The sequence below is a fragment of the Motacilla alba genome, chromosome 2 (assembly GCF_015832195.1).
Source record: "Motacilla alba alba isolate MOTALB_02 chromosome 2, Motacilla_alba_V1.0_pri, whole genome shotgun sequence".
NCBI classification, from domain to species: Eukaryota; Metazoa; Chordata; class Aves; order Passeriformes; family Motacillidae; genus Motacilla; species Motacilla alba.
Window position 1 is genome coordinate 65,113,183 of NC_052017.1, and position 12,968 is coordinate 65,126,150.

General features: G+C 38.1%; 1 protein-coding gene across 5 annotated transcripts in view; it reads left to right on the top strand.

Moving 5' to 3' along the window:
• Nucleotides 1-12,968, top strand: part of MAK (male germ cell associated kinase) — a 32,593-nt gene continuing 19,625 nt past the window's right edge. Inside the window, exons 1-8 of one of the 5 annotated variants that reach the window (XM_038128418.1) lie at nucleotides 2-232; nucleotides 4,991-5,047; nucleotides 5,329-5,663; nucleotides 7,392-7,446; nucleotides 8,374-8,495; nucleotides 9,530-9,609; nucleotides 11,396-11,528; nucleotides 11,613-11,784. In XM_038128418.1, coding sequence (XP_037984346.1) covers nucleotides 5,563-5,663; nucleotides 7,392-7,446; nucleotides 8,374-8,495; nucleotides 9,530-9,609; nucleotides 11,396-11,528; nucleotides 11,613-11,784 — 663 coding nt within the window. In that variant the 5' untranslated portion in view covers nucleotides 2-232; nucleotides 4,991-5,047; nucleotides 5,329-5,562. Of the gene's footprint in view, nucleotides 233-667; nucleotides 1,905-4,990; nucleotides 5,048-5,328; nucleotides 5,664-7,391; nucleotides 7,447-8,373; nucleotides 8,496-9,529; nucleotides 9,610-11,395; nucleotides 11,529-11,612; nucleotides 11,785-12,968 lie in introns of those variants that run through there. The other 4 variants (XM_038128420.1, XM_038128422.1, XM_038128417.1 and 1 more) reach the window with 4 other exon arrangements.

Sequence of the window (12,968 nt, forward strand, 5' to 3'; positions counted from 1 at the left end):
CTCCCCGCAGAGCTGTTTATCCGCCGCCTCCCAGCTCCTCCGCTCCAGCGGGCACTCCCTGCTCGCCGTGCCCGCGGCCCGGAGGGCGGTGCCGGCGGCGGGGCCCGCCCCAGCCCGGGGCCCGGCCCCGCGCCCGTCGCCCCGGTGACGGGGCAGAGCGGCCCGGCCGAGGGAGGCGGCGGGCGGGCCGGGGGCTCGGCGGCATCGAGCAGGCTCCGCCCGCAGCGCCGCGGTGAGTGAGGGGCGGCGGGGCCGGCGGCGAGTCCCCCTCGGGCCGGGCTGGTGAGCGCCCGTGCCCCGGGGGCTGGGCCTCCCTGGGGTCCTCCCAGCACGGAGGAGGTGCGGGTTTGGGCTGGAGCGGGAGCGCTCAGAGCTCCGTTCCTAAAGGGGAGGGCTGCTGCCGGGCCCCAGCGGGGTTCGGGGGGCTTGGGTCGGTGTGCGGAGAGCTCGCGTGTGGGGGGAGCTGCCCCGCTGCAGTGCTGGGCTTCGGGAGCGGCAGCGCCGCGGGGGCGCGGAGCCTGAGGGGACAGGGACCGGGACCCTGCCTGCTTTGGCTTTGGGGCGGTAGAGCCGGGCCTTGGCGGCCTGAGAGGTCCGTGGTTAATGAGAGGAGGTGAAGCTTTATTTAGTTTAGGAGAACGGGGGTGAAACTGGCAGTCCGGGCGGTGCCGAGTTTCACAGCCTGAGTGAGCGGCAGGAGCGCCGTGCTCCCCTCGGCCCTGTGAGTGCTAGGGAAGGCACTTGCGCGCACTCGGGAGGCGACTGGATGTCACCAGGTGGAACTGAAGTGGAAACAAGCATTTGTTTCCATTCTCAAGACGAAGAGGCGATCTCATTAGTGCGTATAATTATCTCAAAGGCAGGTGCCAAGAGGATGGTGCTAGAGTTTTCAGTGGTGCCTGGCGACAGGATGAGGAGCAATGGCCATAAACTGAAACACAAGAAGTTCCACCTCAACATGAGGAAGAACTTTTTTACAATGAGGGTGGCAGAGTGCTGGAACAGGCTGCCCAGGGAGGTTGTGGAGTCTTTCTCTCTGGAGACATTCAAAACCCACCTTGACGTGTTCCTGTGTCACCTGCTCCAGGTGACCCTGCCTTGGCAGGGGGTTTGGATTAGGTGATCTCCAGGGGTCCCTTCCGACCATAACGATTCTGTGTTTTATTGAAACTTACAGTGGTGCAGATGCTGAAAGATGAGTGGTTAATGTTCCTTCTGGATGCTGCCCAAAGCTGGAGACTTGCAGCTCCAGCAGCCCTGAAACCACGGTTATCCTGAAACTTGCTGTACTGCATTGTGGGAAGGGGTTTCATGTGGGTAGGAAGTGGTAGCCTTGCTGGCATGGTGGTAATCTGCTGAAAAAGTTGGTGTGAATAATTTTGGTTTGAAACCAAGGCTAGTTTGGAACAAAACAGAGGAAAATACTTAGAGCAAACTGGAGTTCTTAATTTGATACATCCCATCCTGAATGCCTGACACACACAAGTGGAACAATATATTAGATTTTTAAGGGACTTAAAAAAAAGTCTTTTTCAAAGCACCAGTATTTATTGTCAATGTTACTGACTTCTTTCTTGCAGCTGAGTGTCGTGTTTTTAAATAACTGCTGGTATTTAATTAGAGTAATGGATTTGAGGTTAATCTCAAGAACTGGATCCACCTGTCACGGGACCTGATTACTGGCAGCTTTAGTAATATACATTTGCTACCAAGGAGGTTCTTGTAGCAAAATTTGTTTGTTGTTTTGTGGTTGGATTTGATTTTGGGTTGTTTTTTTTTTTTTTTACTTTTAAAATCAGTATCAGCATACATTCTGTGCTGTGCAGTATTGCCAGTTCTGATCATTGAGAACAGTACTGTGCCACGCAAACAGTTTGGGTGATTTCATCAGTTACTGTAAACAGGTTGGTAAAATTTGGTTGGGGTGTTTTGCTTCTCTGGGTCATAGATCCCACTTTCTAATTATTTAAGAGTTGTTTGTTTAGAATGCAATTGTAGAACTCTTGGTAAAGCCTAGAATTTGTGTATTAGAAATATAGGTGATTTGTTGCTATTCATTGCATTCTGAAATGTAATTCAGATGTCTGAAATAATATAAAATTGCTGCTAGTGCTTAAGACACTGCTAATACAGTAAAAGTGATGATTTGTTTCAATTCTCTAGTACTAGTTCAGATTTGCTAAATTTACACAATTTAAAGATTCTGTCAAGCTATTTTATTTTGTCCTCTATTTGTCCCTGGCTTTAATCTTTCCTTAATCCTGTGTAAAGAGATTATGCACAGTATGTCATTAAGAGTAATAACAAGCTGTTGTTTAGACTAGGATTTCTCTTGTCTGTTTGGTACCTGTTATGACAATTTTACATTTTAGAGCTTTGCATTTCTGAGAAAATAATATCATGTAAGCATTAGTATGGAAAAGGCCACTCCAAAGGCTTGTTTTAACCAGAAAAGCTAGATTAGGCCCTTGCTTTTCCTCAGGTTGGTACAAAAGACAAAACTGAACTGCAGATTTGAAAAAGAAAATACAGATAGACCACTGAGGAAAAAATTGCACACCTGACCTGGGTATGAGTGGTGAAAATTACAAACTGTGCAGAAGTCTGTTGTAGTAAAATGTGAATTTCTGGAGCATTTCTGTTCTAATCATCATGCTCTGTAATTCCAGTGCATGTCAGTGTGGGGTAGGTGTGATGGCACACAGACATTGTTGTCAGGGTATGTGCTTTTCGCACCTTGTTTTGTGCATTTCCGTGGAGTGGATTTGACACTTCCACTTGGTCACTGACGGAATGCACCGAATTTTCTGTACTTTACTTGATCGCGTGTTTTTGTACACTAAAAAATTAAAGTACATGGCAGAAATGGAGTAAGGCAATAAAATATATTACAGAACAGACAAAATGAATAATTTGGTCTGTCATGTGTTGTATTTCACAGAATTTCTGGAGGGAAGGAACAGTCTTTGTGAGGTTGTTTTGATTGCACATGCCAAAATGTTACAATTGGACAAAAGGAATAATTGTTAAAGCTGGTGATTAATATATATTCCAGTGAAAATTACTATTACTTGATAGGATTTAGGCACCAAAATTAGAGGATTTAAAGGTCAAAACTTGAGGTTGTGTCTAGATCTTGTTCTGTTTATTGCAAATACAAGATTTTCTCATGTTGTTTTCGGTACACTTTGTTAGAGGACAAAAACTTGAGCATGAAACGTGTGCAAATTCTCCAACTTCTTAATGTAACTCTAGGAGTTCAAGCCAGGGCCATCTGTAGCAGATATTGCTGAATCCCCTCAAAAAACCCCATACCTTGACAATGCACAGTGATATTTGTTGAAACAGAGAAACACAAGCACCCAAGACTTGTTACATTTCACTTCACATTATACGCCTGTGTACACAAAATGCATACACAGTTTATGATTGCTTTAGATGTGATGCTGTGTGTTAAAATGGATATAAGAATACACTCAAGGTTTTTGTGTTGGTTTGTTTTTTTTAATATATAACTAGAACTAACCAATGAGAACTTGCAAGATGTGTATGCAGAATGTATCTTAATCTGGAATAAATCCATTTGATCATCTGCTAATTACCAGACAAATAGCCTTGTTGATTGATGGTGTTAAAGACTAGAGTGCGTGCAAGCATTCTGGGGAATAAGATATAAAGCTGAACTATAAGAAAAACAATTTGCTTAAATATATGAAAGTCCAATTTAAAAGCTCATCATCATTTGAGATGCCTATGTTACTTTTTGTTAAATCTGATTTTTAGCTTTGTTTCAGAATACACTATTAACCAGAAATCTTATTTCACTATAGCTGTGGCTTTAGGGGAGGGGAGGTGTAGATGGGTGTAGAAAAAAACTTCTCTAACTTTCCCTGACAAAATGAAGGTTGCCTGGTGCAAAGATTATAAATTGACATGTCCACTAGGCCGGTGGCATCTTGACAGGTGATGTGAGATTCTTTGCTGCTAACAGAAGCAACGAGGAGTAACACTCTGTGTTATGACTTAGAGGAAGCAGGATTTCAACTAAGAATAACTTAGAAGCATTGGTCTGTTGTCCAGGCAGCTGTTTCCTTTACACAGCAGTCTAGTCTGCTTGAGAATGTGTATTTCACACTCCTTGAGAGGCTAATTTTATTGTTATTTTGCCAGGCCTGTAAATCTCAAGCCCGAGTCTTGTTATCAGCTGAATCAGAGTTTCTTAATCTGTTTGAACAGACCAGACTGTAGCTAATTTTGGCGTAAGGATAAGGACTAGAGAGTTGCATACTAAGTTCTCATCTCCTATAAAGGTGGACTGATGGTGTGTTCTCATTGATTTGAGTTTTATTCTGTGTATATATTGGTTTTGAGTTTTTATTTTTGTATGCTAATATTCAGTTAATATTCAGTGTTTGTGTATTAGCATTTGGGTTACCGTGAGTAGATGGGTTGTTGGTTTTTCCTAGTCCTGCATAAATGAGTGACTCTTGTGAGTGTGTGTGTTTAACATCAGGCAAACAGCCTTCATCTGAAGCATTGGTGACGGATAGTATTGTGTGTAATGGAAGCTGGGTTCAGATTCAAACTTGGATTGGGATTCAAATTAATATTTGCATGGATTCAAATGTGGTGATTCAACATTGTTCAATATGAGAATATTTTCCAAATGACAGTTCAGATTTAATCTTCCATACCACTGCATGTAAGCTCTATGCTTCTCTCTGCAAGCCTTATAAATTTGAAGAATAACCTTAACTCTTCAGCCGTTACCATGCCTAAGAATTATGTGAACTTCAGAGCAAGATGTCCATTTATAACATATCAGTTTATGTGGGTGAAAGATGCAGTGGTTATCTTGCTGCTCCACCTCCCTTCCTCACTAACTTTGAAGCATAGGAAGCCTGCTTGCATTACCAATCCAAACCACAGTGTTCAGACCCCAAGTTTGCCATGGCACCCTGTGCAAAATTTGTGTCCTTATGTTTTCCAGAACTTCAACTGTGCCTTTGTTATAGTTCAGGAAGCTGCTACTCTCTACAAATTCAGAGTAAGTGCTTCTATCAGAATATACCAGCTTTAGAAACATTTTGCTGGTCCTAGGGAATTATGACAGTAACCTTGACTCTCCAATTTCTGCTTACTCTAACCCGAATTGTACAGTAGGCACCTTCTGTGGTTTGAAAAATTTAAAGAAGCTAACTGCATTTATGTCCATTTAAAAAGCACATATGGTTCTGGAGGGTGTTATTGTTTGATACAAGTAGTAGAGTGTCTCTTTTCTAGAATACTGTAAAACTACCTAGTCTTTTTTTGGGCTTTTTTTTTTAGGGATCTGTGTGAGAATGACCATGTTCTTCTGTCTTCTATTCTTCGTAACTGGATCTCAAAGCAGCTACAGTTTGGAAGAGAGCAGTGAATATCCTGCTCAGTTATGAGAAACATTCACCAACATAAAACAGTCTGGAAGAAGATTTCTCTTCAGAGAATCAGAGAACACAGAACCCTTTAGTAAAACAGAATATATTTAGCATTTCATAAGCTTTTGGCTGAGTTGTAAAAAAAATGAATCGTTACACAATTATGAAACAACTGGGTGATGGCACCTATGGCAGCGTGTTGATGGGGAAGAGCAATGAGTCAGGAGAACTTGTGGCTATCAAAAGGTATGTAGCATTTCAATTCAGTAAAGGTGCTTGCAAAATCTTAGATTTTCACTTTTGACTTTATTGTTGTCTTCCATTTGTGTAGAATTGAAAAAAATCCCCTTTTAAAAGGAAATGAACAAAATAACAAAATTATTTTTTTTAATTAAGATGTTTAACAAGGTGATTGTGAGTCAGATTTCTGGTAACTGATCAGTAGAGAGACACGTTAGTTTAATTTACTGGTTTACATTGGCTTGTAAAATTGCATGCTGCTTTTGTTCAGTTTGAACGTGCTTCCTTCTAAAAATGTTGTTAGGCCAGCACCAAAGGAGAAGCAAAAGTGAATGGGATTAATTATGGAGTTTATTTATATGAATGGCAGGAATAGTGATCTTAACAAGTAGATTTGAAATTCTATCCCAGCCCCCCAAATCTTTGTAAGTGCTGCATTAAGTTTCAGGTGTTGCTACAGTGATAAACAACAGTAACAATCTGGTCGGGTAAATACAGGCTGTCTCCCTGGCTCTAGTAAACTTGTGTTCTGGGTAATCAAGAGTATTGTCACACTTGCCTTAAAAGATGATTACGAAACAAGAAAAATTCTACTAAAGGCATGAGGAAATTCCCCTTGTATTCCTAGGCAATTTCAAGAAGGATATAAAGTGTAAGTTGAAATACCAGAAATTGTAACTTGCTCAGACTTCCTCCTCTCATTTATGGATCTACTGCAGTAAGAAAATTGACTGACTTTTATTGTAATATAATTGACTTTTTCTTTAAGAATTTACTGAGAAATTCATGTTTCACCATATCTTGCTGGTGCTGTTACTGAAGTTAATATTAATCTAAGCTAAAGAAAGATTCTCCAATTGAATATTTTAATTATTATTAGCAAAAGGAACAACATTTTGTGGGAAGTGGTTCATTTTGTGATTTCAGGATTTGGAATTCTGTTGTGTGATTTTTAAGCTTGGAACTTCAGAAGGTATAGTTTTGCTCAAAGATACTTTTATTTTAAATGAAAATTATGGGTTTAATTCTCTTCACTTTAGGTGCTAAAACTTTACCAAAATACAGTAATGACATTGATGACTTCATCCCAAGATCTGAGCAACACCAAATGTCCACATTTGGATTTATGCAGGACTTATGAATGTACTACGCTGTTACGTATAACAATTAGTTTAGAGGCTATGATGTTGCTTGAAAAACATGAAACTTTTTTTTTTTAATTAATATATTGCAACAGATTTTTTTTTTAATTACCAGTCAACTCAGTTGCTTAATTATAATAGAAAGCAGTGCAGATATTTTGCTGATTTCAAAAATTAATTTTTTTTGTTTTCCTGCAAAAAAAAAAAATGCAACTTATGCATAAGGATGTAATTTTCCATGTTATATGTGCAGTGTCATTGTTGTTTACTTTATTATTAAAAGCACAATTCAAATTATACAAAGGGGTGGTTTATGTCCCTTTTACTTTGGCGTAACATGGTTTCTGGCTGTACTCCTCTAAAGATACTTCAGTTTCAGTGTTTGATGACTAATCACTATAAATTTTTAGCAATTAAGTATTGTATTTTTTTAAATTATATTGCTGATGGATATGCTACAATGTTTTTAATAGAGTTCAAAATATTAAAAATACAGATAGTGCTAGTCTTAGAAAATATCATTTAGGTTTTCTAATTCTAAAAGCATTGTGTACTGTTCACTGAAAATACTTTATCTTGGACTTTATTTCAGAATGAAAAGGAAGTTCTATTCATGGGATGAATGTATGAATTTAAGAGAAGTCAAGGTAAAGTGGTGAACATGCCACATTTAAAAATAAGTATCTGGTTAGGCTTGCATGGAGGAAAAGGACAACTACTATGTCCAAGCGAGGCCAAACTCTGTGAACTCCTTAAATGCTGACAGATTTCACAAAACTGTGGTGTGCTGGCGCTCTTAGAGGTCCTGCTGATTTGTGAAATATCCCACTATTCTCAAGCAGTGGCCATGTCTCATAGCCAAGACTCTTATCCTTGAGAAAGAAGAAATTGATTTTGGATGTGTGTATTTCTGTGGTTTACTCTCCTCCTCTTTCATTTTACTTCCAGATTTCTAGCAGTGTATCCATTCAATAAATCTTGTGTTTGGGGCATCTGTAGAAAGCTCTGGGAGTTTTGGCTAGCCGAGTGATAGTATAACACTTGAAAACCTGGGCATAAATTCCAACATGTTTTGGGCATCTGATTTTCTGTATATACAAAACTCCCTACTAAAGGGCTTTTGATTTAACTTATTGGAGACTTCATACAAATCAATATGTCCAAAACAAACATCTGTAAGAGAATCCTTCTTCATGGAAGTTTCATGCCAAAAAGAAGGGGGAAAAAAAAAAGCAGGTTTTCTTATTCAGTACAGTGAGCAAGAGCTCTTACAGCTTCAGATTTGTCTTTCGTTGTAGGGAATTAGGTTTTTGTGCTAATCTTTACTTCAGCTCTGAGGTAATCCCTAGAAATAGGTTTAAACTACTATTAATATAGTTGTTGCTTTTCATTTGATATTTATTCAAACTTCTGGGTTGTTCTTCTTTAGAACAGATTACAAGATAAATAATGGGGTGTCATATGAATGTGTTGTGTGGATTCTGTGCTAGAAACTCACATGTTAAAAATTTAGCTCTGGTAAGGAATCAAGGTCACTCTGGGGTTATCTGAAGCTGTATTTTGCTCTGTTGCAGTCTCTAAAGAAGCTAAACCATGCCAATGTAATAAAATTGAAGGAAGTCATACGAGAAAATGACCACCTTTACTTCGTATTTGAGTACATGAAGGAAAATCTCTATCAGCTAATGAAGGATAGGTATGGTTTTTTTCACAGAAAAGTAGTGTGCTGTCATGCTTTATTTAATGATTCTCATACTGCTTTGAAGAACACCTTGGGATGTCCAGTTTTGGCTCCTCTTGTAGCCCCATTGATGTGAACAGGAGTTGCTGTACCAGTTTATTTGAGGGTAGAGTTCTGCATTGCTCTGTTACAACACTGCATATTGTAATGCTTTTGGAAATAAGTTTGATCACTCGTTAACAGGAGAGTTGGCATGCCTTTGTGTAGAGCCATGAGAGAAATTCCAAATAGTTATGTTTTGTTTTTTTTTCTTCATTAGCCTTCATTTTAATGTATGAAGGATTGGCTGAACACTGTTCGTGCTACTTTTGTTCATGGGTTTGACTTAAGGTGGGGATGGTACATGGATGCATCTTTGTAAGAATGACCTAATATAGGCTAACTCTGATGATGCAATCTTGGACAAACAGTACATAGCAAGGCTTGCAAAGTGGTCTTCAGAGTGGGACCTGCCTTTTCAATAACAATTTTCTTTTGATGAATTGTTTTGCCTTTGGTGTGGGTTTCCTTCAGACTTTGTCATGTACTTGAATCTCCTAATGTGCCAAGCCCTTGGGTTAAAGTCCTGAGGTAGCTGCTGGTGACATGAGCACAATGTTACTCTGCAGCTGAGCAGAATTGCTCTTAGCAAGGCTCCCTTAAGGGCACCACTGTGTAGTGCACCTACCTGTGCTGCACTGTGCCACTTCTGCCTTGCTACAGCTCTGTGCATTCCACACTCACCTGGTCCAGCGCACTGCTGGCCAGCCAGCTTCTACAGAGAGATAGCACCATGAACATCTCAGCACACAAGTTCTGCTGCTGCATTTTAAGTGGTTGAGATTAAGGCCCAGTAGAGTTTTGAAATGAGAGTTGCATCTCTTGTACTTTGACTTGATGGGTCTGTTTTCACATGTTCATGATGTGTTAGGCAAAATAAAGAAACACATATGTTCTGAAGACACATTATTTTTCTTTATTATGTACATCCTTACCCTGTTTCTTCACAGAAACAAGTTTTTCCCTGAGTCAGTCATCAGAAACATGATGTATCAGATATTGCAAGGGCTGGCTTTCATCCACAAACACGGTAGGTTTTCTACTAGAGTTTAACTGTGTAGGACTTTTTTTTAGAAAATAAGATAATGCACAGAAATAACATGAATAAAATAACCTATCAAGGGCTATTAATCATCTCTGATAAAATCATGGTTACCTGTTTCAAGTGTGCTGCAATTTTAAACTTTGCCTCAAGTTACTCTTTGTTTTCCTATAACTGGATTTTCCTCTTTCTTTTGGAAAGCACAGGATGTTGTTCATACACTGTGCAGTAGTGTTTTCTACTTTAGTTAGCAGATGAATAAACAAACTAAAGAAACTTGTATGCTGTGCTGTACTGATCACTTCTGCATCCTCAAAAAGATTTAATTGAGAAGCATTACATCAATACTCTTGTGTTGAGATACTATAACTAATATGATAGTCTACATATAAAAATACTAAAATAACTTGTTCACTAAGAAATTTAAACAGTAGCCTTATCAAATACAACCTGGATTTAAATATTTTAGTAAGTGGGTTGTTTCTAGGAATTACAGGCACAGTCTAAATAAGAGCTGAGGTGTGCTCACAACAATAAAAAGTTTCATAGTGTTTGCAAAACTCCTAATGCTCATGTTTAATCTCTGTCTGTGAATTGTATTCTGAAATACTGGTATCAAACTCCTTTGCATTTAAAAAGGTAGTAATTTACTCTCATGCTCAATTTTTATTTTGTAGTTGTTCTTTACATCACATTGGAATCCTTAAAACTTTCCAAAGACGATAAAACATTAGCTGAAAATAAAATATGTTTTTAGTGAGGTTTGATTTGCTTTCAGTGTACCCTGAAGAGGCCTGTTGGTGAATTAAATGAATAATTAGTTTTATTCAGTAGTATCAAATACCCAGAAATTGACATTTTCTTGTCCTTCTCATCAGGATCATATACTGTTCTCTGATTATTAGCTTCCTCCATTCCTACCTCATTTCTTTGTGAAATCAATTAGAAAATCCAATTTTAAGAAAAACTTCCAATTTTAAATTACAATATTAATATCTTGATTTGACCGTAAGTGTATAAGGGAATACCAGGTATGATAGATTTGAACATTTACATTTCACTGTAACAATTTCAGACAATTTCTTACAGTTGTTTTCAATTTATGCATACAGAATTTCAGTGCTTTATTCTAGCAAGTGGATTTCAATCAAATTAATGGATAACATAACAAATTGTGTGTTCCAATTAAATTAGTGACTTAACCGCTGCCCAAGTATAGAGGTCCTCAAGCCAACAGCAAGCACTGAAGAAGCTTTATGTGCCTGCATTACTAATATTAGCATTTCTGAGCAGGATTTGGATATCCTGTAAATGTATGTATCTCCAAATTGTTGTCACAATGATAAATAACTAGCTAAAAATCATTCAAGCAATTTTATGAATCAAGTAAGTGTGTCAGATGCTCCATTTTCCATTATCCAAATCTGACAAAGCAGTTGTAGTTTTTGCAAAAGATTTCATTCTGAAACTGGTTTTTTACTTGATGTTGTTGTCAGCCAATTCATTTTCCTTACTGTGCTAATGACAGTTTTCATTTGTTAATTTAAGAATCCTTGGTGTAATAATTACTGGATGGAAAATGTGTGCATTTGTTGGGGGAGGTTCCAATTATTTTATGTTGAATTAAAAAAAAAAAAAAAACACAAAAAACTGAAAACCACTATATTATTCCAAAACATCCCAAAGTAAATACTGTATTATTCCTATTAGAAATTGCTGCTTAAGAAGTGATTCTTTGATAATTTGCAATTCTTTTCTGTTTGGTCTTCTACAGGATTTTTTCATAGGGATATGAAGCCTGAAAACCTTCTCTGTAGTGGACCAGAACTTGTGAAAATTGCAGATTTTGGGTTGGCTAGAGAATTAAGATCTCAGCCACCTTACACAGATTATGTTTCTACTAGGTGGTAAGTATATCAAGAATTTAATACATTGGCTTAACTAATTACCCTCCTATGACCATTTTAACTTATTTGCTTCTATCCTCACAGGTACCGTGCTCCTGAAGTTTTGCTGAGATCTTCTGTCTATAGCTCACCTATTGATATATGGGCAGTTGGCAGCATAATGGCTGAGTTATACACACTCAGACCGCTTTTCCCAGGCACAAGCGAAGTAGATGAAATCTTCAAAATTTGCCAAGTCCTAGGGACTCCAAGGAAGGTAAGGCTTAAAAAACCTCACACGATTTTATTACAAACAATTTTAATCAAATTATTACAAAATATTCAGTGTTATCTTTCAGACCATACATATTGAATTATTGAAATAATAAGTTTCCTGCAGACTTAGTGTTTGCTCAACTGTATTTCTTTTCAGCTTCCATTAAGGCATGTAATGCTAGTCTTTTGTTGTATATTAGCATCTGTTGTATATCATAGCATTATGTGAAGCCTTGCTCTCCTCTGATGGAAACCAGATAAAATTGTTTAATTTAGTTATTTAAAGCTATTCCTAATGGAAAACAAATCAGAAGTCTCCTAGGATTTAATTTACCAGAGTCAATTTGCTTTCCCTTCCCAAAAGTGTAATTCTTCTGTGCTGGCACACTGAATTTGGAGCTTGTAAAAGTTACCATAAATAAGACAAATTATGCTTTTCTTATTTTTAAAGCATAAAAGAAACATTTCATCTCAAACACAGATGTCTCATAAATATTATTAGCAATAAGAAGTAATTGAGGGAAAATGTGCAGTATTCTAGAGAGGAAACAATTATTTTCGCTTATTTTCTGGATGAGCTAAATACTATTTAAAATTACAAGGAAGGTTTGGGTAGTGCATATAAAAATGGATGCAATTATATTCAGTTTAAAAGTTGTTTTACTAAATGAATGGAAGATTATGCAAGAAAAGAATAAGGTTACCTTCAAAATTTTGAATGAACTGAAAAAAAAAGACCATATGCCATTAAATATTTTTGTAGACTAAAGTAAGAAATGGCAGATACATAGCAGTATTTTATGGGTGCAGATAGAACTTGGTGGAATAACTGACCAAACACAGTCCACCTAGATCTGAACAACCTAAGGGTGGAGAGAGATACATCAGTTTCATTAGTGTTCTTCCTGTATAAAATACAGTATCATTCTCATCCAGTTGTTATCAATAGAGAAGTAAGGAACAGAAAACTTTAAAACAGAAATAGATTAAGCTTAGCTAAGAACATGCAGAGCTTGAAGTGGTGGGAAAACATCCAAGAGAACATTCTGAGAAACAGGTGCAAACTCATGACAGAGCAAAGAGGAAAAGGTCAGGTGGAGAGTTATAGATGATACATTGTGGTCGGGGAAAATTGAGTCAGGAGGACTCAGTGAAAATTGGTATGATGTGCAAAACAGTGCTTGC